This window comes from Monodelphis domestica, chromosome 3 (assembly GCF_027887165.1).
Source record: "Monodelphis domestica isolate mMonDom1 chromosome 3, mMonDom1.pri, whole genome shotgun sequence".
In the NCBI taxonomy this organism is placed as follows: Eukaryota; Metazoa; Chordata; class Mammalia; order Didelphimorphia; family Didelphidae; genus Monodelphis; species Monodelphis domestica.
The window spans coordinates 538,194,354-538,217,018 of NC_077229.1; the positions used below are offsets into that span (position 1 = coordinate 538,194,354).

Consider the following 22,665-nt stretch of genomic DNA (forward strand, 5'->3'; position numbering starts at 1 on the left):
AGACTCCCTGGGGAGGCCTGCAGGCTTCCTGGGGAGTCCTCCAGGATTCCTGGGGAGACCTGGAGTTATAAGTTTACTTCAGAGTGAATGGGAACCCTGAGGGGTGGTATCACTTTGGACCACATGGGACTGCAGACTATAAAGAACAGTATTAATTGTAATACCAAAGTTTCAGAGGTGCTTCCTGGAGAGTGTGAAGATTAGAGTGCAGTGAAGGGATTGGCTAATATTAAGGAAGACCCAGGCAAGAATCTTGCCAGCAATGATTAAGGTAAGGAAGTTAGGAAATTCAAGAGAGGGGGGACAGGATAGAGTTGAATAGTTCACAAGTAATCAAGATGAAGAGTGACTAGTGCAATCTCCTTAATGAACATTGATGCAAAAATATTAAATAGGATACTAGCAAAAAGACTCCAGCAAGTCATCACAAGGGTTATTCACTTTGATCAAGTGGGATTTATACCAGGAATACAGTGATGGTTCAATATTAGGAAAAGCATCCACATAATTGACCATATCAACAAGCAAACCAACAAAAACCACATGATTATCTCAATAGATGCAGAAAAAGACTTTGATAAAATACAACACTCATTCCTGTTGAAAACACTAAAAAGCATAGGAATAGAAGGGTCTTTCCTAAAAATAATAAACAGTTTATATCTAAAACCATCAGCTAACATCATCTGCAATGGGGATAAACTAGATTCATTCCCAATAAGATCAGGAGTGAAACAAAGACGCTCATTCTCACTTCTATTATTAGACATTGTACTAGAAACACTAGCAGTAGCAATTACAGAAGAAAAAGAAATAGAAGGCATCAAAATAGGCAAGAAGGAGACCAAGTTATCGCTCTTTGCGGATGATATGATGCTTTACTTAATGAATGCTAGAAAATCAACCAAAAAGCTAGTCGAAATAATGAACAACTTTAGCAAAGTAGCAGGATACAAAATAAATCCGCATAAGTCATCAGCATTTCTATACATCTCCAACACAGCTCAGCAGCAAGAATTAGAAAGAGAAATTCCATTTAAAATCACCTAAGACAAAATAAAATACTTAGGAATCTATCTCCTGAGACAAACACAGGAACTATATGAACACAACTACAAAACACTCTCCACACAACTAAAACTAGACTTGAGCAATTGGAAAAACATTAACTGCTCATGGGTAGGACAAGCCAATGTAATAAAAATGACCATCCTATCCAAACTCCAAAAAATTTTTTACTGATTTAGAAAAAACCATAACAAAGTTCATATGGAAGAACAAAGGATGAAGGATATCCAGGGAAATAATGAAAAAAAAAATACAAAGGAAGGTGGCCTTGCAGTCCCAGATCTCAAACTCTATTACAAAGCAGAGGTCATCAAAAGAATTTGGTACTGGCTAAGAGACAGGAGGATCAGTGGAATAGACTTGGGGTAAATGACCTCAGCAAGCCAGTCTATGACAAACCCAAAGACCCCCAGGTTTTGGGACAAAAACTTCTGGGAAAACTGGAAGACAGTGTGGGAGGGATTAGTTTTGGACCAACATCTCACACCCTACACCAAGATAAACTCAGAATGGGTGAATGACTTGAATAAAAAGAAGGAAACTACAAGTAAATTAGGTGAACACAGAATAATATACATGTCAGACCTGTGGGAAGGAAAAGACTTTAAAACCAATCCAGACATAGAAAGAGTCACAAAATGTAAAATAAACAATTTTGATTACATCAAGTTAAAAAGTTTTTGTACAAACAAAACCAATGTAACTAAAATCAGAAGGAAAGCAACAAATTGGGAAACAATTTCATAACAAAAACCTCAGACAAAGGTCTAATCACTCAAATTTATAAAGAGCTAAATCAGTTGTACAAAAAATCAAGCCGTTCTCCAATTGAAAAATGGGCAAGGGACATGAATAGGCAATTTTCAGTTAAAGAAATCAAAACTATTAATAAGCACATGAAAAAGTGTTTTAAATCTCTTATAATCAGAGAGATGCAAATCAAAACAACTCTGAAGTATCACCTCACACCTAGCAGATTGGCTAACATGGCAGCAAAGGAAAGTAATGAATGCTGGAGGGGATGTGGCAAAGTCAGGACTTTAATACATTGCTGGTGGAGTTGTGAATTGATCCAACCATTCTGGAGGGCAATTTGGAACTATGCCCAAAGGGCGCTAAAAAACAGTCTGCCCTTTGATCCAGCCGTAGCACTGCTGGGTTTGTACCCCAAAGAGATAATAAGGGAAAAGGCTTGTACAAGAATATTCATAGCTGCGCACTTTGTGGTGGCCAAAAATTGGAAAATGAGGGGATGCCCTTCAATTGGGGAATGGCTGAACAAATTGTGGTATATGTTGCTGATGGAATACTATTGTGCTAAAAGGAGTAATAAAGTGGAGGAATTCCATAGAGACTGGAACAACCTCCAGGAAGTGATGCAGAGCCAGGAAAACATTGTACCCAGAGATTGAAACACTGTGGTACAATCGAACATAATGGGCTTCTTCATTAGTGTCAATACAATGTCCCTAAACATTCTGCAGGTTCTAGGAGAAAAAAACACTATCCATAAGCAGAGGACAAACTGTGGGAGTAAAAACACTGAAGAAAAGCAACTGCTTGACTACAGGGTTTGAGGGGACATGAATGAGGAGAGACTCTAAATCAGTGGTTCTCAACCTTTCTAATGCTGTGACCCTGCAATATAGTTCCTCATGTTGCAGTGACCCCCAAACCAAAAAATTATTTTGGTGGCTACTTCAAAACTGTAATTTTGCTACAGTTATGATTCAGAATACCTGATAGGCATTATGTATTCTCATTGCTACAAATTGAGAGGTTGAGAACAGCTGCAAATGAACACCCTAATGCAAATACCAACAACATGGAAATTGGTTCAAATCAAGGACACATGTGATACCCAGTGGAATCACATGTCGGCTATGGGAGGGCTTGGGTGGGGGGAGGAAAAGAAAATGACCTTTGTTTCCAATGAATAATGTTTGAAAATGACCAAATAAAATAAAAGTACCAAAAGACAGAATATAAATAATTTTTCTCTAAGATAAGTGATTGCACGTGAGTCTTTTGACTCAAAACAAAAACTGCTGCTAATGTAATCTTATGAAACAGTGGAATTATATCCTGATTTAGATGTTCCCAAATCCCTTGGAATAGTAGCATATTAAAAGTTCCAAAGACTTACCTTGAAAACAAAATCATCATTTATAGCTTAGAGTCATATACTATTTTCTTCATACTTCAATATCAGTCAGGGTGTACTGGGGGAAGCTGGGTAGCTCAGTGGATTGAGATCCAGGCCTAGAGACAGGAGGTCCTGGGTTCAAATCTGGATTCAGACTCTTCCTAGTTGTGTGACCCTGGGCAAGTCACTTAACCCTCATTGCCTACTTCTTACCACTCTTCTGCCTTGGAGCCAATACACAGTATTGATTCCAAGATGGAAGATGAGGATTTTTTAAAAGTCAGGTATACTACTGATCTTCCATAAGAATAATTAGACTTTCAGAGTGAAAAGTAGATTCAAAAATGTAGCTTCACTATATTTGAATTATTTGTTAATTCAAGTAATTATTATATGATTTTCCAAATAATCCAAAATAAAATTCACTTATGAAACTTAGTTAAGTATGACAATTCAGTTTCAAAACACTGGCAGAAGTCCTGATAAGCTCTGATAAACAGGCCTACCTAACAAAGATTTTTAGTGGAATGAATTGACTTTTTTTCAAACTTAAACCAACAGCCCTTCTCAAATATTAGAATATAAGAGAAAAAATTATTACACTTGATATCCCTTATCAAACCATGACACTTATGCTTAGCCAAATGACAATTCAGATGAGAAAACATTTTTAGATTTTAGCACTTTACCAAATATATCTCATGTTTCAAAAACAGTTCTATAAAATAAACAGATCCTTCATTAGCTACCCTCTCTGATACTCTCCAAGGAATCAGTTATGAGTCAGTCAAGGAGTAGTTATGAGGGGGGGGGGCGGGGAAGAATTTCAACTGTTATGTATTTTAAACAAATAAAGAGATTTAAATAGGTCACTGAACTTTTCTCCTTTTAAGAAAATGTCCAATTGATACATAAACTCGTTTCTTCTAATAGCCAAATAGAGTAAAACATAGAATTTAGAACCAGAATTAAAATAAAATTCAGAATAATACATTAAAATATAAGTAGCATCACTTTCCCAAATATATCATTTCTATATCTAACATAAGTTTGTGATTTAATACTGCCCAAATTAGAGAAATAACTTCAGCATTATCTTTAATCTTTAAAGTTTGCCAAATTTCAACTTACCATAAACAATATTTGAGAATTTAAAATGTGAAATAAGTTTTTAACAAATTTTCAAATGATCTTACAGAGAATTGCTTCATTACATTTCAAAGCCTGCATGAAGTTATCTAATATCAAATAGAATTCCATCAAAGAAATATTAGATTTCATTGAAGAAATATTGTTTACATTGACTTCTGATGCAATAAAATCATAACTCAATAAGAGAAATCACTTTGAAGTTCAATTTCAGCTCTCTTTTTAAAAAATTAGAGTAGTTCTTCTGTTCAATTCACAAAAAGCCTATCAGTTCTTTTGTCCTTTTAAATAATCCTGAAAAGCTCTCAGACCTAATGGTACACTTAAGTCCCCTACCCCAAACTGGAAGCCTGGCAAGATGTGGCCCACCTGAAATACCTGGGATAGGAGGAAAGGGCCCATGAGCAGAGGAAGTCACCTCCACCTAAACTAACCATGAACAGGTCCTTCCCTCTAAGAATATCAGGAGCCTGGAGCTCCTTTGTGCAATAAGAAGCTCTCTTTCCTTAGGTGGGGCAGTGAAATGAAGCAGTTCCCCCTCATTCCATGGAGAATACCAGGAGCCCAGAGCTTCTCATGACCAAAAGGAAGCTCCCTTTCCTTGGGCAGGACAGAACAGGTCCTTTCATCCCAGGTTAACACAAAAACCACTGATGGGCACTGGTGGAAAGACATAGAATAGAGAGGTACCTTATTCAAGCTGCCAGGTCCTTTTATCCTAGAAGAATGCCACGCACTTGTATCTACTCCATAGGTGAGAAATAACTTCCTTAAACTTATCTGGCCAGGATCTTTGGGTCTCTCTATAGGGCCTTGTTAAGGACAGAGTCGCTCTTTGGGGTTTCTTGGAGTTACCACAAAGGAGGACTTACCCAGGATATTTTTGCTACATAAGATCAGAACTAGTCCAGGCTTCACTCAATAAAAGAAGTAAGGGGAGACTACTATAAACAAGGGACCTGGAGTCGGACTGAAGCAGAGGGTCCATTCACCCAGTCAGAACCTCCAAAGCATGGCCTCCAGCAAATTACTTTGCTAGTTAGTGTGGAATTAGAGATCTTGAATTCAGTCCCACTTTTGACACCAATTTGTAAAGTGAGGCACAAAAAAAAAGAGTGGAATCAGGTACAAACTCTTTTTATAATAAGCAATAATCCTATTGTTTGTCTCACTGAGAGACCACAGTTTTGAGACAGTAGGTGTATGAGGGAGTATTCAAACAAAAGGGTGTGAGATCTTTGGAAATCTCAAGGCAGGAAGAAGTTTCAAACTGCTTGTTATCAGAGCAGGAAGCAGAGAGTCAGGCCTGAGTGGTGGTGGTGGTGGTAGGGCACTTCTGTGTTCTTTGATCACCTCTGTTTCTCAGGTTATTTCATAAAAAGGGAGTTTAGCCACATTTTAAGAGGATTAGAAATACTCTAAATTTCAAATTCACAAAAACAAATACAAAACAAAGATTTTTCTGCATTTTACAAAGACGTTAAAACTGTTAAAAAGTAGACAGGCAATACAACAAAATAAACTACTTTATAATTTTGCAATGATGGTAAGTGCCAAATTAAGAAAATATTAAATGTAGCTAGCTTAAATATTTATCAATTTTAAACATAACAAAAGTTGGAAGCAACTCTCAACTCAAGTTACTACAGATTGTATGTCAGATGTTACAACAGAATAACAGGCCTTAAAAAAAAAAAAGCAAAGGCTTTTCAGAATTCTAATTAAAGCCTTTAATTCTAGTCAGATAAGAAGCTGGCTATGGCTTGAAAACTCACTTTTTCCCTCTTTTAGCTTCTTAGTTCACCTCACAAAGAGACGGGCAAACAAAAACTAACCAAACCAACCAACTCTAAGTTGTACAAAATTGTGACTTACCAAATTAATTTAAAGGATTTCCCTTGCTTCTCAAGACTTCTTGCAAACTAAACGTCACACAGAGATTTCCTCATAACCCCACTCACTCCACTCAGGGGGCTAAGGGACATGTTAGCCACCTCCAGTTTCTGGTTGGTTTTCCCACTTTTCAAGAAACGAATTTTCATAAAAAAAACAAGCCTAACATAAAAACCCAACTTAATGTCCATCTCTACATACAACTTCTCCATCCATCTCTAGATTAATCAACTTCAGGTTCTCAGTGCTTACAAAACAACACAATTAACATATACCCCTAATATACAAGACAGACATACCTTACAAAATGATATATTTAAAATACAATCATTTAACATATACACACATGCCATAATTCTTATCCACAGATGATCTCATCATCAGGAGCAGGGATGAACTTCCTCTACCTTTTACTCATCAGAAAAAGGAATCATTCTAGGGAAGAAAAATTCCCATGTGAACCCAGTGTTACAGTGAAACTTTTCTGTTAAGCAAAAGGAAGATTCAGTAGTGGCCAAACTTTTACTATTAAAATTCTCTCGAGACTGATTTCTGGGTTAGGATATAAGGATTTATTTTTGGTACTATGTATTTAATTTTATTGTATCATCTGTTTTATTAAGTTTATAATAATGTGTGCAAAGTGTTATATGATGTGACATTATACTATAAATTATATACATATGTACAAATTATAATGCCACAATCTGAAACATTTTATATACATTATTATATACTTAATATCATACATTGTTGTTCAATTATTTCAGTCATGTCTGATTCTTCATAACTCAATTTTGGTGTTTTCTTGGCAAAGATACTGGAGTGGTCTGCTATTTTCTTCTCTAGACTACTTAGAGATAGGGAAACTATAATAAACAGGGTTAAGTGACTTACCCGGGGTCACACCACTAGTATAGTAGTCAGAGGCTAGATTTGAACTCGGGAAGATGAGTTTTACCCATCACTCTCCGCTATACCACCTCATTGCCTCAATACAATACACACATAAAGCAATACAATTATATACATAATTATTATAGTGTCACATTATGTAGTACTTTACATACACCATTTTTATCATGTGTTACATTTATACAACACTTGACATACAATTTCTCACTTGGTATTTTTTCAGCTCTGAGAACTAGGTGCTATGATCATCTCCATTTTCCAAATAAGAAAAGTGTGGAGCAGTTAAAAGACTTGTCCAGGGTCCTACAGCTAATAAATTTCTAGGCACCCTGGCCAGTCATTTCCAATGTGCATTGTGGACTTTCTCTACCAAGCTTTTTTCTACTTTAGGTCCTTCATTTTACTATCACCACTTTCGTATTCTTTGAATTGTTTTGTTTCCCTGTTAGAATGTAATCCGATCCAACCAATTAAGTGCCTAAAATGTGCCAGGGACTATACTAAGTGCAGGAAATATGATTAATAAAAAGGAAGATAGTCCCTGCCTTCAAAGAGTTTACAATCTAATGAGGAAGACAACACACAAAAGGAGGTAAGAACACTGGGGTGGAGAGGGACATCTTGGAGAACCAGCATGGAGACATCTTGCTCCAGTCAGGGCAGCAGATACAGAGTGGAAGGATCTGAGAGCACAGTTATCGGGGAGGAGTTTGGTCGTCTGCCTTCATTCTGTCCGCCTTCATTCTGTCCAACCAAAGGGGAGAGGAGCTTACAGGAGGTGGTAGTAGTCTTTTTTTTTTTTAATAATATTTTATTTGATCATTTCCAAGCATTATTCATTAAAGATCATTTTCTTTTCCTCCCCCCCACCCCCCATAGCCGACACGTGATTCCACTGGGTGTCACATGTGTTCTTGATTCGAACCCATTTCCATGTTGTCAATATTTGCATTAGAGTTTCGTTTAGAGTCTCTCCTCTGTCATGTCCCCTCAACTGCTGTAGTCAGGCGGTTGCTTTTCCTCGGGGTTTCCACTCCCACAGTTTATCCTTTGCTTATGAATAGTGTTTTTTCTCCTAGATCCCTGCAGATTGTTCAGGGACATTACACCAGAGGTGGTAGCAGTCTTATAAGATTTTCTTCTGGCACATTGTTAGTGATGTTAGCTCCTTGAGTGAGGAGATTCTCTTTCCATGTCAACTTATATTCCTAGAGTTTAGTAGAACATAAAAAGAACTTAATAAAGACTGGCTGATAGTTAGAATTCCAGTGCAAATTTTCCTAAATTTAATGCTTTATTTATTATATCATATATACAGTACCATGCCAAGTAACCAATTCTGTGTTATATTGAAGCCATATAACAACATTCCTCTAAGGAATTTTTTACTTAATCTACTTAACCCTAGTGTTATGCCGTACTCCTCATGAGGAAGTTACTTTTCAGTGTAGATCTACCCCTCCAAGGAGCTCATGCTTTGAGTTATTGGGAGTTTTTACTAAAAGTCAAATAACCAGTTATGTTTAAGATGTGTCTTCCTGTGTAAGATTTGAGTTTATTGTAAGTTTGTTGATTATATCAGGTTTATTGATCAGGCCAGGATCATAACTAATAAAATGATATGTCTCTTGGGGACCAGGGAATACCTGAGCTGGGTCAATAGAATTTGGGGAGCTCATTCAGACTCTCTGAAGACCATTCCAAGATATCTTTAATTGGTGATGGTTTTTTTAAGAGGTGGTCCATTAGATTCATAGCTAAGTGAAGTTTTCTATGTACACTGGAAAAATCCTTCTCCCCTTCATTTGTTAACCAAATTCTATTAAAAAGGAAAAGATTCCTTGAGTTTCCCCAAGGCAAAGAAAATGCAAAAAGGAACAAACTATTGACCCAGATTCCAGTCACAGGAATACACAAGAATGAGAACTCCTTAACATACAGGAATTAGTACAATATATGAAAAATAAATTTTCACATATAGATTCTAAAAAAGGTAAGGGTTCTTAAAAAAATCATCAGGAACAGCTTGTTACTTATTGGTTTCTTTTACTAGAAATTATGGTAATTTTCTCTTTGCTCTGACCAAGGACTTAACATTTGTGGTTAATTCTAGTATTTCATTCCCTAATGATCAGGCATTTCCCACCCCCCTCATGACTAAGTTGTTAATGGCTACCATAGTTTAGGAATGAGAATGCCAACTTATTTAATTTTATGTTACTTTAGTGTCTAATGTTCTTATGGTAAGAGATGAGTTTTTGTTTTCTCTTTTCCTAGGAGCTCAAAGCAATAAAAAGGAAGCATGAAACGAGCTTGGTTGAAGTGGATTCTGGACGTCAGACTGAGTATGAGTACAAGTTGGCTCAAGCACTCCAAGAAATGAGAGAGCAGCTCAATGAAAAAGTGAAATTGTACAAAGAAGAACTGGAACAAAGTTATAATGACAAAGTGAGAAATTCTTTTCAAATTTATTTTTTGTAGTTGGACTTACAGTTTCATTAATATAGGGAACTCCTGATGAGGTCTCTCCTATACTAATGCAGACCATCACCAGCAACTTAAGAGAATTGCCTTAGGACCCTGCAAGGTAAAGTCATTTAGCTAGGTCAATCTGTCACAGATAGTACTTGAAACCAGGTCTTCTTATCTTTGAGTCTGACTATCCACTACTCCATGATGCCTTGACCCTTTAAAAATATTTGCTTAAAATTTTTCTGATTCCTTGTCAATACTACACAGCCATTTCATAATCTTTTAGTTGTAGCTGAGTTTTACATTTCTGAAATGAATCACAAATTTGAATCAGAGAAATTATCCCTTTTATTCAGTTTCAGATTTTCTTAGTGTTTTATGAATCAAATAATTTTGAGAATTACCAGGAGAATGTAGGAATAATATATTCCTATTTGAGACAAAGACTTATGTGATGAATATATCCTGTTGACCTGTCTCATCATGATGTAATCTATAGAGCACTAGGCTTGAAGTCAAGAAGACCTGACTTCAAAAATATGTTTTCATATCTTCAAAAAGTTAACCAGCCATATAATCCTATGCAAGTCACTTTATCTTCTTTGGGGATAAATATGGAGTATATGCTATGGACGAGAGAGAGATACAATATATATGGCAAAGACTGGATTTTACAGTGAAATCTCATGTAAGAAGGAAATAGAACGTTAGCTGCCAACAGGGGATGGGACTGGAATCTCCAGCTAAGAAAAGCAGGTAGACAGTTGAAAATATACCTTCTTGTCCCTTCTGAACTGAGGGGAAAAGAGCAACCTCGCTGATCTTATCCTGCTACAATCTCTCATTGATCTGAAAAGACCCAGATTAGCCATTTTCCATTATAAATGGTGGATAGAAATTTTTTCCCTTTGGGGAAGGCAAGAGACTATCTACCCCAAAGATTTTCCTTCAAAGCTGTATCTCTATCAAAAGAAATTACAACGACCTGACTCCACAAAGATCCTAAGGTCTTCTGGGACTTAAGTCCCTAGACCTAAGCCTCAATCCCTGAAGAAACTTTAGGTGGAATATAGAATAGAGACTTCCTGTTTCCTTCTTCCCTAACTTACCATTCCAGGCTTATCAACTAATAAAAAGATCTTACAACTTACCTAAGATCTAGACATCTCTTCTTCAATGTACTAAGGGTATCACAGATAACAATTATCCAAAGAAGAGAACAGAAACCAGAGATGTAAGGGAATTTCCTCTTACCCTTCAACTCTAGACATTGATTAACTTCACCTTCTCTGGGACAGCTCTGCCTGGGAGGGAAGTGGTGTTTCTCTTTATCTGTTCCCTCCCTCTCAGTTACCTGTCAAACTTTGGTTCCTGATCCCCTGCTAGTACAGTGCCTCATTTCCCTTAACCGTAGCACCTATCTCCCAAGGTTGTTGTGAGGATTAAATGAGTTAATATTTTTTAAATGTTTAGCACAATGGCTGTCACATAGCAGGCATTTAAAAATGATTGTTTCCTTCCTCTCTCAGTGTGGAGAAACCTAAATCTTTTAAATTAGTGATTTTTCTTAAACAAATGCCACTTATAATACCTAATGTTATAATAACATGTTTTATATCTGGTTTTTAACAACCTTAAATTTACTCATCTTGTGATTATTTCTTGGTTTTTAGAAATGGCTACGTTAAGGACTTGATGTCCTTAATATTTTTCTCTGTCCTAGTAACTACCACACTAGAATTGATATTTCTCAGTTTGGAAGTTTATGTGAGATGTTAAAATTTGAATGGAAGAAACATCAAATGAGTTAATATTAAAAGTGTTGGGGCTGTCATTAGCCACATTATTATTATTAACTTATTGAAACTGTCTCTATGTAGCAAATGGTATGCAAGTCAAAGGCCAATTTAGTTCTCTGTTTCAAGATCAGGAAGCTTTATGATGCTTTTCCTGTATTTCATCAACTCTTTACTAGCAGACTTATTTGTGTAATATCTCTTGTTGACTCATGCTTCTGTATTTGTTAGTGCTAATTTATATGATGAAACTAACCTTGGTTTTATTTTACTTAGCTTGAGAATGCTAGGTTGTCTTCAGAGATGATTGCATCCACTGTAAACAGTGCAAGAGAAGAACTGATGGAAAGTCATATGAGGAATGAGAACCTTTCCTCTCAACTTTCTAACTTACAGAAAGAGGTAAGTGTTTGCCACTAAGACTTGAAGTCCTCTGTCATAGTCTTTATTATAACTTCTTCTGCCTTTTTTATTTGCAAAGAAGAGCAAGGAAGCCAGTATCACCAGATCTCAGATGACAACTAAACATGACAACTAAGTATTAGACTGGAGCAGAAGGAGATTTGGGTCAGCAGGCTATTACAATAGTTCAGCCATGAGGTGATGAAGGCCTGCACTAGAGTGTCAGTACTGTCAGTGCAGAGAAGGGGGGATATATTAGAGAATATGAGAGGTGTGAACAAAGATAGAATGATCAGAATTCAGTAACGGGTTGGATATGAGAGATTTCAACTAGTTGTAACACAGTGAATATTTTAATGTTCAGATCTGTCAGCTATGTCAATTTTCCCACCCTGCCATCCCTACCCCATTCAGTAAACAGCAGTAACTTTTTCAATACCTCTAGGATGAAATATAAAATCATAAATCCACTGTTTGGCTGACCTTGATGTCATTTTCATTCTCATTGAAAGATTCTGACATGCTAAAAACATCTTGGTTAAAAGCACAGGAATAATCACAACCTTACTTCATTATGTTGGTGACTGGGTAAACATAACATCATCCATTATCCAGAATCCACACAAGCATGGCATCATAGTGAGCACACGATATTGATAAACTACCCTAGGCAACTTAATTTTACCATAATCTTCTCCAAGTCCTCATGACTGATAGTATCAAATGCCTTGGTCAGATCCACAAATGAAGTATAGACCTCTAAATATCTCCTAGAGTTGTTGGGCAAAAAACCACATTGGCTATTCCCTGTCCCTTGCTAAAGCCATACTGACTCTCTCAGAAAGGTGACTGTCTTCCAGGTGAAGGATCAATCTATTAGAGCACTGGCAAGAATTTTGCTAGCAATGGCTAAGAGAGAGACTGTCCTGTGATTGTCATAGGACAGCCTGTTTCCTTTTCATTATAGAGATGGACAGTGGAGTCATTCTTGATTTTCTAGGGCTATGTTGTGTTATGCGTGCTATGTTGTCGAAGATGTGGCATGTGCCAAAGGGGGCTGCTCTGTTCCTCTTCTCTGCTGCCTGAGGACATTTTACACATGTCCCACCCCTCTTCCCAGCAGCCCAATGTGAGCACTTCTTTCTAAAAGTTTGCCAACACTGTCCTATGGAATAACTCCTTTTACTATATGACCATGAAGATTTCAGTGGACTTTTGTATGAGCTGCCCCTTATGTTCACTCTCCTTTCATAATTTTCAGGCATAACTTTGATTTCTTTTCCCCATATTTTCCTCTAAAGGTCTTATCTGATGAAAAAAAATTTTTTTTGTTAGAAATGCTTATTGGATTTGTGTATAGTCTATATTTTCCTTTCAGGCTTTGCTCATTGATGTTTTCAAGTCACTGTCTTCTGTGTTTGTGTCTCAAAGACCATAGTTATTTTTTCACTTGCGTATTTTTCCAGCCTGTTTCTTGATTTTGTACATTATTGGTGTTGCTCTCTACTCATTCCATAGGGAGGATGTCTGGCTTCAGTTTTAATTTTTTCTGTCATTTTTCTGCTTTTGCAATCCAATATGGAAGCCTATAACTTCTCATTGCTTCTACAAGCTTGTTTGTTACTTCCCTGCAAGTTCCTGACCTGGTTTTGGTTTGCATATGTTGATTTATGTGTGGTTGAGTTTCTACAGACTGCTGTTGAACTTAGTCACTGTTTGCCTATCAGGAGGTTCTACAGGTCCTAGGTCTCCATTGGTTTTTATCTGATGCCCTTGTTTATTATACTGAAGACTTATATGTGAGGCTAAAAGTTAAAATTGAGTCCTTATTCTGCCCTTGGTCTCAGAGCCACATAGCTAAGTTTCTAGAACATCTTCTATTAGTAGGGTTCTCTGGTCCTTCCTGATCACAACTGCTCCTTTGCACCTTGGAACTCTGACCCAAAATAGGATAATGGGAGACTGCCTGACGACTCCTGTTCCTTTTCCCGTTGCTAGTGCAGAGGTCTCCTGTGTTCACTTTCTGCCTAGGTGTTCTGGATACAGACCTATTCCCCACTGTTGCTGCTGCCACTGCCCACTTATGCCTGCTGATGCTATATTGTGGTCCTGACTAACTCCCTCTCTAGTATCCGAAAACCTTTTTATTTTTCAAAGCTGCCCTAGACTAGTATAGCGCCCTGGATTGTGACTTTTTCTTGGCTTTCCTAATCAGAATTCAGTCTGATATACTTTTTTTTTTTAAACCCTTACCTTCTGTCTTGGAGTCAATACTGTTTATTAGCTCCAAGGAAGAAGAGTGGTAAGGGCTAGGCAATGGGGGTCAAGCGACTTTCCCAGGGTCACAAAGCTGGGAAGTGTCTGAGGCTAGATTTGAACCTAGGACCTCCCATCTCTAGGCCTGGTTCTCAATCCACTGAGCTACCCAGCTGCCCCCCTGATATACTTTTTAAACCATTGTGGAGGAAGTGGTGAAGAAGCTAAGGCAAAAATGCTACCTCTCACTCTGCCATCTTGACTCCAATAGCAATGAAAGTATTTAAAGATAGATATCTTCTCCAAAGAACTATTTTGGCTTCATCCCTCAAATTTTGGTATGTTACCTTATTTTCCTTCTACTATGAACAATTCTAATTGCTTTATCTATTTTCTGTACTAAATCTTTATCCTATAGCTAAATTGTTACAATAACTTTATAACTAATTTCTTTGTCCTATTTTGTATGAAGTCTTTCTACAAATATGATACTTACAAGAAATATATGCACAATTACAAGAAATCTATGTTACAAATATGTATAAATATACAGATCTTTGTAAAATACTTACAAAATCCATTTCAATTCTGTGTATGCCCTGATATTAATCATATACAGAATCTAGAGATCCTTCTATTTAAGTAACACCTTATAGATATATCCTATTTATGTATATATACATTATTAGATTTTCCATCATACAGACTCCCATTTATCTACATGGGGTCATCAAAATGTATAATTTTGTGTATTGTATACTCTATTTTATGTAGTGTTGGATGTTAATGCTTACAGATGCTCTTCAGATATCCACTTCTTACAGTTGTCTGATGTAAATCTCTTCTCTTCCTGTTATGCTTGTGTTGCATGCCCTAATATGTGAAAGTGTGTTTATTTGTGTTCAAGGTGCACTGTATCTTACATATGTCCCATTTATTGTCTGTCTTCTTCATATTTATAAATATTCACAGTGTTGTCTTTGCTGTCCATTTCAGCTCCCAAAGTTTCGGTCTCTTTTTTGCTCTTGCAGCTTTCCTTCATGCTTTTCCTCTGGGCTGGTATATCTTTATCTTTCCTTCTCAGCTTCTCTTTATCTTCCTCTTGATATGTCCCCTTATGCACTTTCTGACTGTTGTCTGTACTTGATGGATGATTCTGGATCAATTTCAGGAAATTCTAACTCCCTATCTCCTAATTCTATTGTTTCTGTTAGATTCCCCCCCCCCCCCATTTTCATTTTCCTCATCTCTATTTTCACTTTGATCTTTCCTATCTCTGGGGACTTTTTGGAGTTTCACATTGGAACAGTGAACCCATGCATCTTTACCTAGGACTTTTATTATAGATGGAGTTGTGAATAGAACTTCATAGGGACCTATCCATTTTTCTTCAACAGCCGATTTTCTTTTCTTTTTTTTCCTTTTTAATAAACATACATTTCCAAACATTTTCCATTGGAAACAAAAATCATTTTCTTTTCCTCTCCCCTCCCCCTCCCACCACCTCTCCCATAGCTGACGCATGATTCCACTGGGTATCACATGTGTTCTTGACTCGAACCCATTTCCATGTTGTTGGTATTTGCATTGGAGTGTTCATTTAGAGTCTCTCTTCAGTCATATCCCCTCCACCCCTGTAGTCAAGCAGTTGCTTTTCCTCAGTGTTTTTACTCCCACAGTTTATCCTCTGCTTGTGGATAGTGTTTTTTAGATCCCTACAGATTATTCAGGGACATTGCATTGTCCCTAATGGAGAAGTCCATTACCTTCGATTGTACCACAGTGTATCAGTCTCTGTATATAATGATTTCCTGGTTCTGCTCCTTTCGCTTTGCATCACTTCCTGGAGGTTGTTCCAGTCTCCATGGAATTCCTCCACTTTATTATTCCTTTTAGCACAATAGTATTCCATCACCAACATATACCACAATTTGTTCAACCATTCCCCAATTGAAGGGCATCCCCTCATTTTCCAATTTTTGGCCACCACAAAGTGCGCAGCTATGAATATTCTTGTACAAGTCTTTTTCCTTATTATCTCTTTGGGGTACAAACCCAGCAGTGCTATGGCTGGATCAAAGGGCAGACTGTTTTTTAGCGCCCTTTGGGCATAGTTCCAAATTGCCCTCCAAAATGGTTGGATCAATTCACAACTCCACCAGCAATGAATTAGTGTCCCTACTTTGCCGCATCCCCTCCAGCATTCATTACTTTCCATAGCTGTCATGTTAGCCAATCTGCTAGGTGTGAGGTGATACCTCAGAGTTGTTTTGATTTGCATCTCTCTGATTATAAGAGAGGTAGAGCACTTTTTCATGTGCTTATTAATAGTTTTGATTTCTTTGGCTGACAACTGCCTGTTCGTGTCCCTTGCCCATTTATCAATTGGAGAATGGCTTGATTTTTTGTGCAATTGATTTAGCTCTTTGTAAATTTGAGTAATTAAACCTTTGTCAGAGATTTTTATGAAGATTGCTTCCCAATTTGTTGCTTTCCTTCTGATTTTAGTTACATTGGTTTTGTTTGTACAAAAACTTTTTAATTTGATGTATTCCAAATTATTTATTTTGCATTTTGTGACTCTCTCTAAGTCTTACTTGGTTTTAAAATCTTTCCCTTCCCAAAGGTCTGACATGTATACTATTCTATGTTCACCTAATTTTCTTATAGTTTCCTTCTTTATGTTCAAGTCATTCACCCATTTTGAATTTATCTTGGTGTAGGGTGTGAGGTGTTGATCTAAACCTAATCTTTCCCACACTGTCCTCCAATTTTCCCAGCAGTTTTTATGAAATAGTGTATTTTTATCCCAAAAGCTGGGTTCTCTGGGTTTGTCGTATACTGTCCGGCTGAGGTCACTTACGCCAAGTCTATTCCACTGATCCTCCTTTCTGTCTCTTAGCCAGTACCAAATTGTTTTGATGACTGCTGCTTTATAATATAGTCTGAGATCTGGGACTGCAAGGCCCCCTTCCTTTGTATTTCTTTTTCATTGTTTCCCTGGATATCTTTGATCCTTTGTTCTTCCGAATGAACTTTGTTATGGTTTTTTCTAAATCAGTAAAAAAAATTTTTTGGAAGTTCAATGGGTATGGCACTAAATAGATGAATGAGTTTGGGTAGGTGATTTTCTATTAAAGTTTTTTACATATACTTTGTCACCCGGTGTTGTGCAGAGAATAATACAGGTGTATGACATGGAAATTAAAGTAGCTTACAAGCAACCTGCATAGGAACATTTGATGTTTTTACTATATACTAAATCTTTAAAGGAGATTTTGGGAAGGCAACATGATTACAAGCAGAGTGACATGGAATGCTGCGAAACAACACAGACAGGGGTTAACCCTGTTAGAATCTTCAGGAGAGGAGATTGCTGGGATTCCAATGGCCAGCCAGGGGGAGTTGTTCCTTGACTCTGGAGGGACAACCAGCTCCAAAACCCCAGCTTTGATGCTTGGAAAGTTCAAATGGTTCCTGAGAGAATTTAAGGAGAACCTGAAGACCGCTGAAGTTTATAACTCTCCTGTTACTCTGAGAAGATCAAATCTGTAAGGGAGCTTATTAAACTACTCAGTCAGCCTGTGGGAGGCTCAGCCTTCCCGAGATAGACAAGATCACTCCTGACTCCTGACTTCACCTTCATTTCAAACTATATTCTAGAGACTTGTTCCTATGTGGATTTAGCCTAGATTTAGGTAGAATAAAGGGGGAACTATCAGGCAGAACATGTAATCAGAGTAGCCCCGGCTCAGCTGAAGACTGAAGAAACTTTAATGAAAAGTCAGCTTGGAGGGTAAAAAGCTAGTAGAGTTAGGGAATGATCCACTTCCCACGTCCCTTATCCCCATATCCTGTTACAAACTTTATTAAACCTTGTTAACTTGAAGAAGCAGTCAGATTGGTTACTTACTGGCCTAAGGCAAAGTGCAGCCATTTTTACTCTCTGGTTTTGAAGAGACTACCCTGTCAGGCAGGGCTAAGCAAAACCCCGGTCTCCCGGGCTCTCTTCACCCTAACAGTTACTTTATTTCCTTATCTGTAATGAAATTATCAGTTACTTCTGTAATTTATTCTTTTACCCCCCCAATCCTTTCAGATGAAATTATTTAGTGTCCAGATAAATTTTTTTAAACCTTTACCTTCCATCTTAGAATCAATACTATGTAGATGGTGAAGCTGTATAAGACTGATTCCAATTACTAAGGACACAGAATGGCAACCCTGGAGAATGACCAAGAATAATCTCAGCAGGGTCAGTGGCCATGGAAACCATCTCATACCAGATCTCTTAGATCCTGATAGGATAATTGGGTGACCTTAGTCCCACAGAAAATCAGCAAGCTGTCTCCATCCTCCTAAGTTATTTTAAACTATTTAACTGTTATCACTTGGTCTCAGTTATAGGAACCTGGTCTTAAGACTCAGTGGGTTATTGAATTGCTGAAACTTTGAAACCGAATTAGTTCATATTTGCTTATCTGTGCTACAATACCAAAAAAATGTCTCAAAGAGCCTTTGTCCTTGCTGCTACTACTCTTGCACCTGGCAACGCTATTGCTAATGACTATTGTTCCTGGGACTCTGCCCATACTAAACACAGATTTCTCCTTGGAGGCCCCTTCCAGCCCCTTTTCCCACCTCCTTTTGTTAGAAAAAATTTTATGCAATTGCTTATCATCTTAAGATTTGAGCTCCTTAGCAATGGGATGAATTGCTCCACATACTCATGTAGGCTCTTGCTTAAATAAAGATAATCATAATTTTAAAGGCATTTTATCTCTTGGGTATTTCTTCCCTTGGGGAAAAGTGAGACTATGTATGGTTTCACTGGGCTTGTGCTTTATGTGGTGTCTCTTGAGTAATCTTGGGTACAGAGGGATTTGGGCTCTGTAGGTATCTGTGCTTGGCATAGTATCTCTTGGGAGTACTCCCCCTTGGGGGAAGAGGTGCTTATGTTACATAGAAGTCATACTTGAGTTTATAGATCCTTTCTTTCTGGCTGTTTGCATTTTTTTTATCATAAACTTACAATTTTGCATGTGATTTTTATGGGAATTTTGATTCTAGAGGTTCTTTTAGGAAATGTTTGGAGAAATCTTTCTTTTTTTTCACATTGTTCCTTGTCTTAATATTTCTGGGAAGTTTGCATTCATGATTCCCTAAAATATATTTCTAAGCTTTGTTCATAACCTTAAGGTAACCCAGTGATTCTTAAATTATTTCTCCCTTATCTATTCTCCAAACCAGTTTTTTTTCCATATTTTGATAGTTTTTAATATTTTTTGTCTCATTGAACCATTATCTTCTGTTTAGTCCTTTCTAGTTTTCAGAGTGTGCAAAGTTCTCATTTCATTTCCAATTGTCTCCTCCAGCAGTCTGATTTCATTTATAACATCATTTTAACTCCTCTTCTTGCTTCATTTATGCAAAAAATTCCAACTGAATTACTTCTCTCTGCCCCACCCCCTAATCTCTTTTCCTCTATCTCTTCTCTCCCTTCCTGTCACTCTCCCTCCCTCGATCTTTAAGTGTTACTTTCTTAGTCATGACTTTGGTTAGGGCCAGGATTCAGGTGGTACTGGTATCCTTGTGGTGAAGTGATAGGATAAATCCTTGAGTTTTCCTAATAAAGGTCCTCAGCTCTCATTCTCACTTGCTCTCTTCCTATTTTCTTAAAATTTTTGTCTCACCAGTATGTGGCGTATTGCACTGTGAAAGCTTTACATTCAGGACTGTGCTTCTTTGACCATGGTCTGTTGTGTCCTGTCTGCAGCCTGTCAGTTGCCTCTTCTGTAAGCAGAGTTCCTTTTAACTGTGTTGTTATTAGTTCCATCCAGCTTTCATTGTAGTCCTTAAAAACTTAAGAGCTCTGGGGTAGCTGGGTAGCTCAATGGATTGAGAGCCAGGCCTAGAAACGTGAGGTCTAGGTTCAAATCTGGCCTCAGGCACTTCCCATCTGGGTGACCCTGGGCAAGCCTTTACCACTCTTCTGCCTTGGAACCAATACACAGGATTGATTCCAAGACGGAGGGTAAGGGTTTAAAAAAAAAAAACCTTAAGAGCTCTGTCTCCAGTTGCTGAATTCTGAGCCTATTTTATTTCAGTTTTCTTATGCTGACGATCCAGTTTCAACAGGGTAGTTAGCAATAACCAAGGGATGCTACTTTTAGAGCATTCTTTACCCATGCTCCCCAACTCCCTTGTCAGCCTCCTTTAATACTCACTGTGCTAACTGATCCATTGCAGTGGTGAGTGGTCTTTTCTCTCTTCCACTGAGAAGACTCTTCATATACCACACAAATCTCCTCATTACTTTGCCTTTTTTCTACTTTAACCACCACAAAAGCCTAATTCTATTTTATTCCAAGAGTGGGTTTTGTTTATTGTTCTAGGAAAGACCTGATTCCATCTGGTCCCCTGGTGGTTTAGGTCCAATATTGTAATGACAAAAAGCCATTTTACAGGTTAGTACCACAGCAAACAAAAAAAAAAATTACAGCTTATTAGGTGTAATTATTAGGATTGGGCCTGAGTCAAGACAGTCAACCAGAAGTTCAAGTTTGTTACTGGAACAAAATGAGGCACTTGTAGATCAGTCAGTAGTTAACATAAGGAAATTTGCTTAGGCATAGCATAGAAAGAATATTCAACAAGAATACATTTAGAGTATGGAACATCCCTCACTAGTCTCTTTCAGATCTGCTCAGCAAGCCCAAGTGGTCTGGTGATACTCTGTCTTGAGACATCTACCTGTTCTGAATGGGTCTTTTTGCTCCCTGAGTTGAGCAGAAAGCCATACCATTACAGCCAAAAACTACCAAGAAGCTACATCAAGTGAAGTACAGCTTGAACCTTTGCCCTCTGGACCTATCAAGTCTCAGAAACAACTTTTTAGCTTTCCAGGAAAAGATTACCAAAATTGCATGGTCAGAGAGATATAACTCTTTCCACAATAATGTAGAAAGGATATTCAGCAATGATACAGTTACTTGTTAGTAGATGACAGGGTATGGTAACTTATTTGGAATATCTGAAATTTAGTCCCCTGATCCAGTCAAAATTTGAGAGCAGGTTGTTTTGGTGGGGGGAAAAGGGGACCTCAGGGGAGCAAACTGTTTTTATTCCTTTTTTTTTCTGCCCATTTCTAGAAAAATTATAACACGAGTGGTCTCAAAGTGACAAAATGTTTGTCTGTTTTGTGATTATGCCCTGTCCTCCCAGATCTTCAGTATTTAACCTGTTCTGTAGGAGAAACTAAAGTAGATGAATGAAATAGTGTTTAAGCCTCTAAGCCCTTTCCTGTTCTCTTCACTTTGTTCCCTTTGATCTCTGTTCTGTTTCATGACCCACACTTAACCTTGTCCCCTTTAAGACCCAGACAGGAAAATTTCACTCTGGGCACTTTAAGAAAAAGTTGCATGTTGGAGAGCCACTCTCTTGAACTGATTCTCTTGAGGAGGTGGCGAAGACTTTTCTCTGAGTCTATCTTACAGAAATCTGAGGATTTCTGTAAAAGTTGAAAGAACATCTGTTAGCTGAAAAGGGGGTTTTGTTGTGAGAGCTGCTCTCCTGAAGAGAGAAGCAGCTGCCCAGTAGAGGGCGCTGTTTGCTCTAACTGGAACAGCGTGAGGTCTGACTCCGGCTTGGGAGTGAGAGAAGCTAGTGATTTCTAACTGCCGCATTTGTCAATTAGCTGAGGCAACCCATGGATTTTGATAAGACATTTTAAGGAGGTTAATAATATTTTACATTCATCTATTAGAATAAGTTTAGATAGATGGAATTTGGGTTTTTAATAGTTGAGAATAGTTTTAAGGAGGTCAAATCTGCCAGGATTTAGAAGGGGGCAGGTTTTTATTTAGAATATTAGAATTATATAAATCCTGCTCTATCTCTACCTCCTTTATTCTGTTCCTGTCTATCTTCAATAGTTAATAATAAATAAGTGTTGGATTAAGTTGGCTCCGGCAAATTCATCACCCATCTACAACTAGATTACCCTAACAGCTCAAGCCTATCTATTCCACCTGATAAGGATCAATCAGCTATTGACATCCAATCCCCAAACAAGATTAAATAATAACTATAACAAGCCTAAATTTGATTTCTACCTCCTCTAGCCCATTTTATGTCATTTCTCACGGTCTCTTTAGGATGAGACAGCCAAAAATCTTTGTGCTTTGTGTAAATATGTCAGAGTTTATCACTTGGCCTTAACTATGGGACATCTGACCTTAAGTCATTTTATTGCTGAAATCTTGAAACGGAGTCATTTCATACTCTGATCTTGCTGTTTGATGCTAAAAATATGCACTTTATTTCCTTTTGCACCAGGAATCAATCATCCTATTCCTGGAAATTCTTCATCCATGCCAATCCAAATTCCTCCCTTAATCCCAGCCCCTTTCCCACTTCCCTTCACTGAGAATTATAAAAGTCGCTAGTAGTCAACTATAATTTTGATTGTTTCCTTGGTACTAGATCGATTTGTTTGTCCTTATTTGATAAAGATTATCTTGATTTTAAGGCTCTCATGACTCTCAGTTGATCTTCTGGGAAAGTGGA

The 22,665-nt window shown here is 37.6% G+C and overlaps 1 protein-coding gene across 1 annotated transcript in view; it reads left to right on the forward strand.

Moving 5' to 3' along the window:
* The window catches only part of LOC100016685 (lamin-B1), a 56,721-nt gene that overhangs the window by 648 nt on the left and 33,408 nt on the right, over positions 1-22,665 (forward strand). The window contains exons 2-3 of the mRNA XM_056821118.1: positions 9,449-9,619; positions 11,716-11,841. Coding sequence (XP_056677096.1) covers positions 9,449-9,619; positions 11,716-11,841 — 297 coding nt within the window. The remainder of the gene's footprint in view (positions 1-9,448; positions 9,620-11,715; positions 11,842-22,665) is intronic.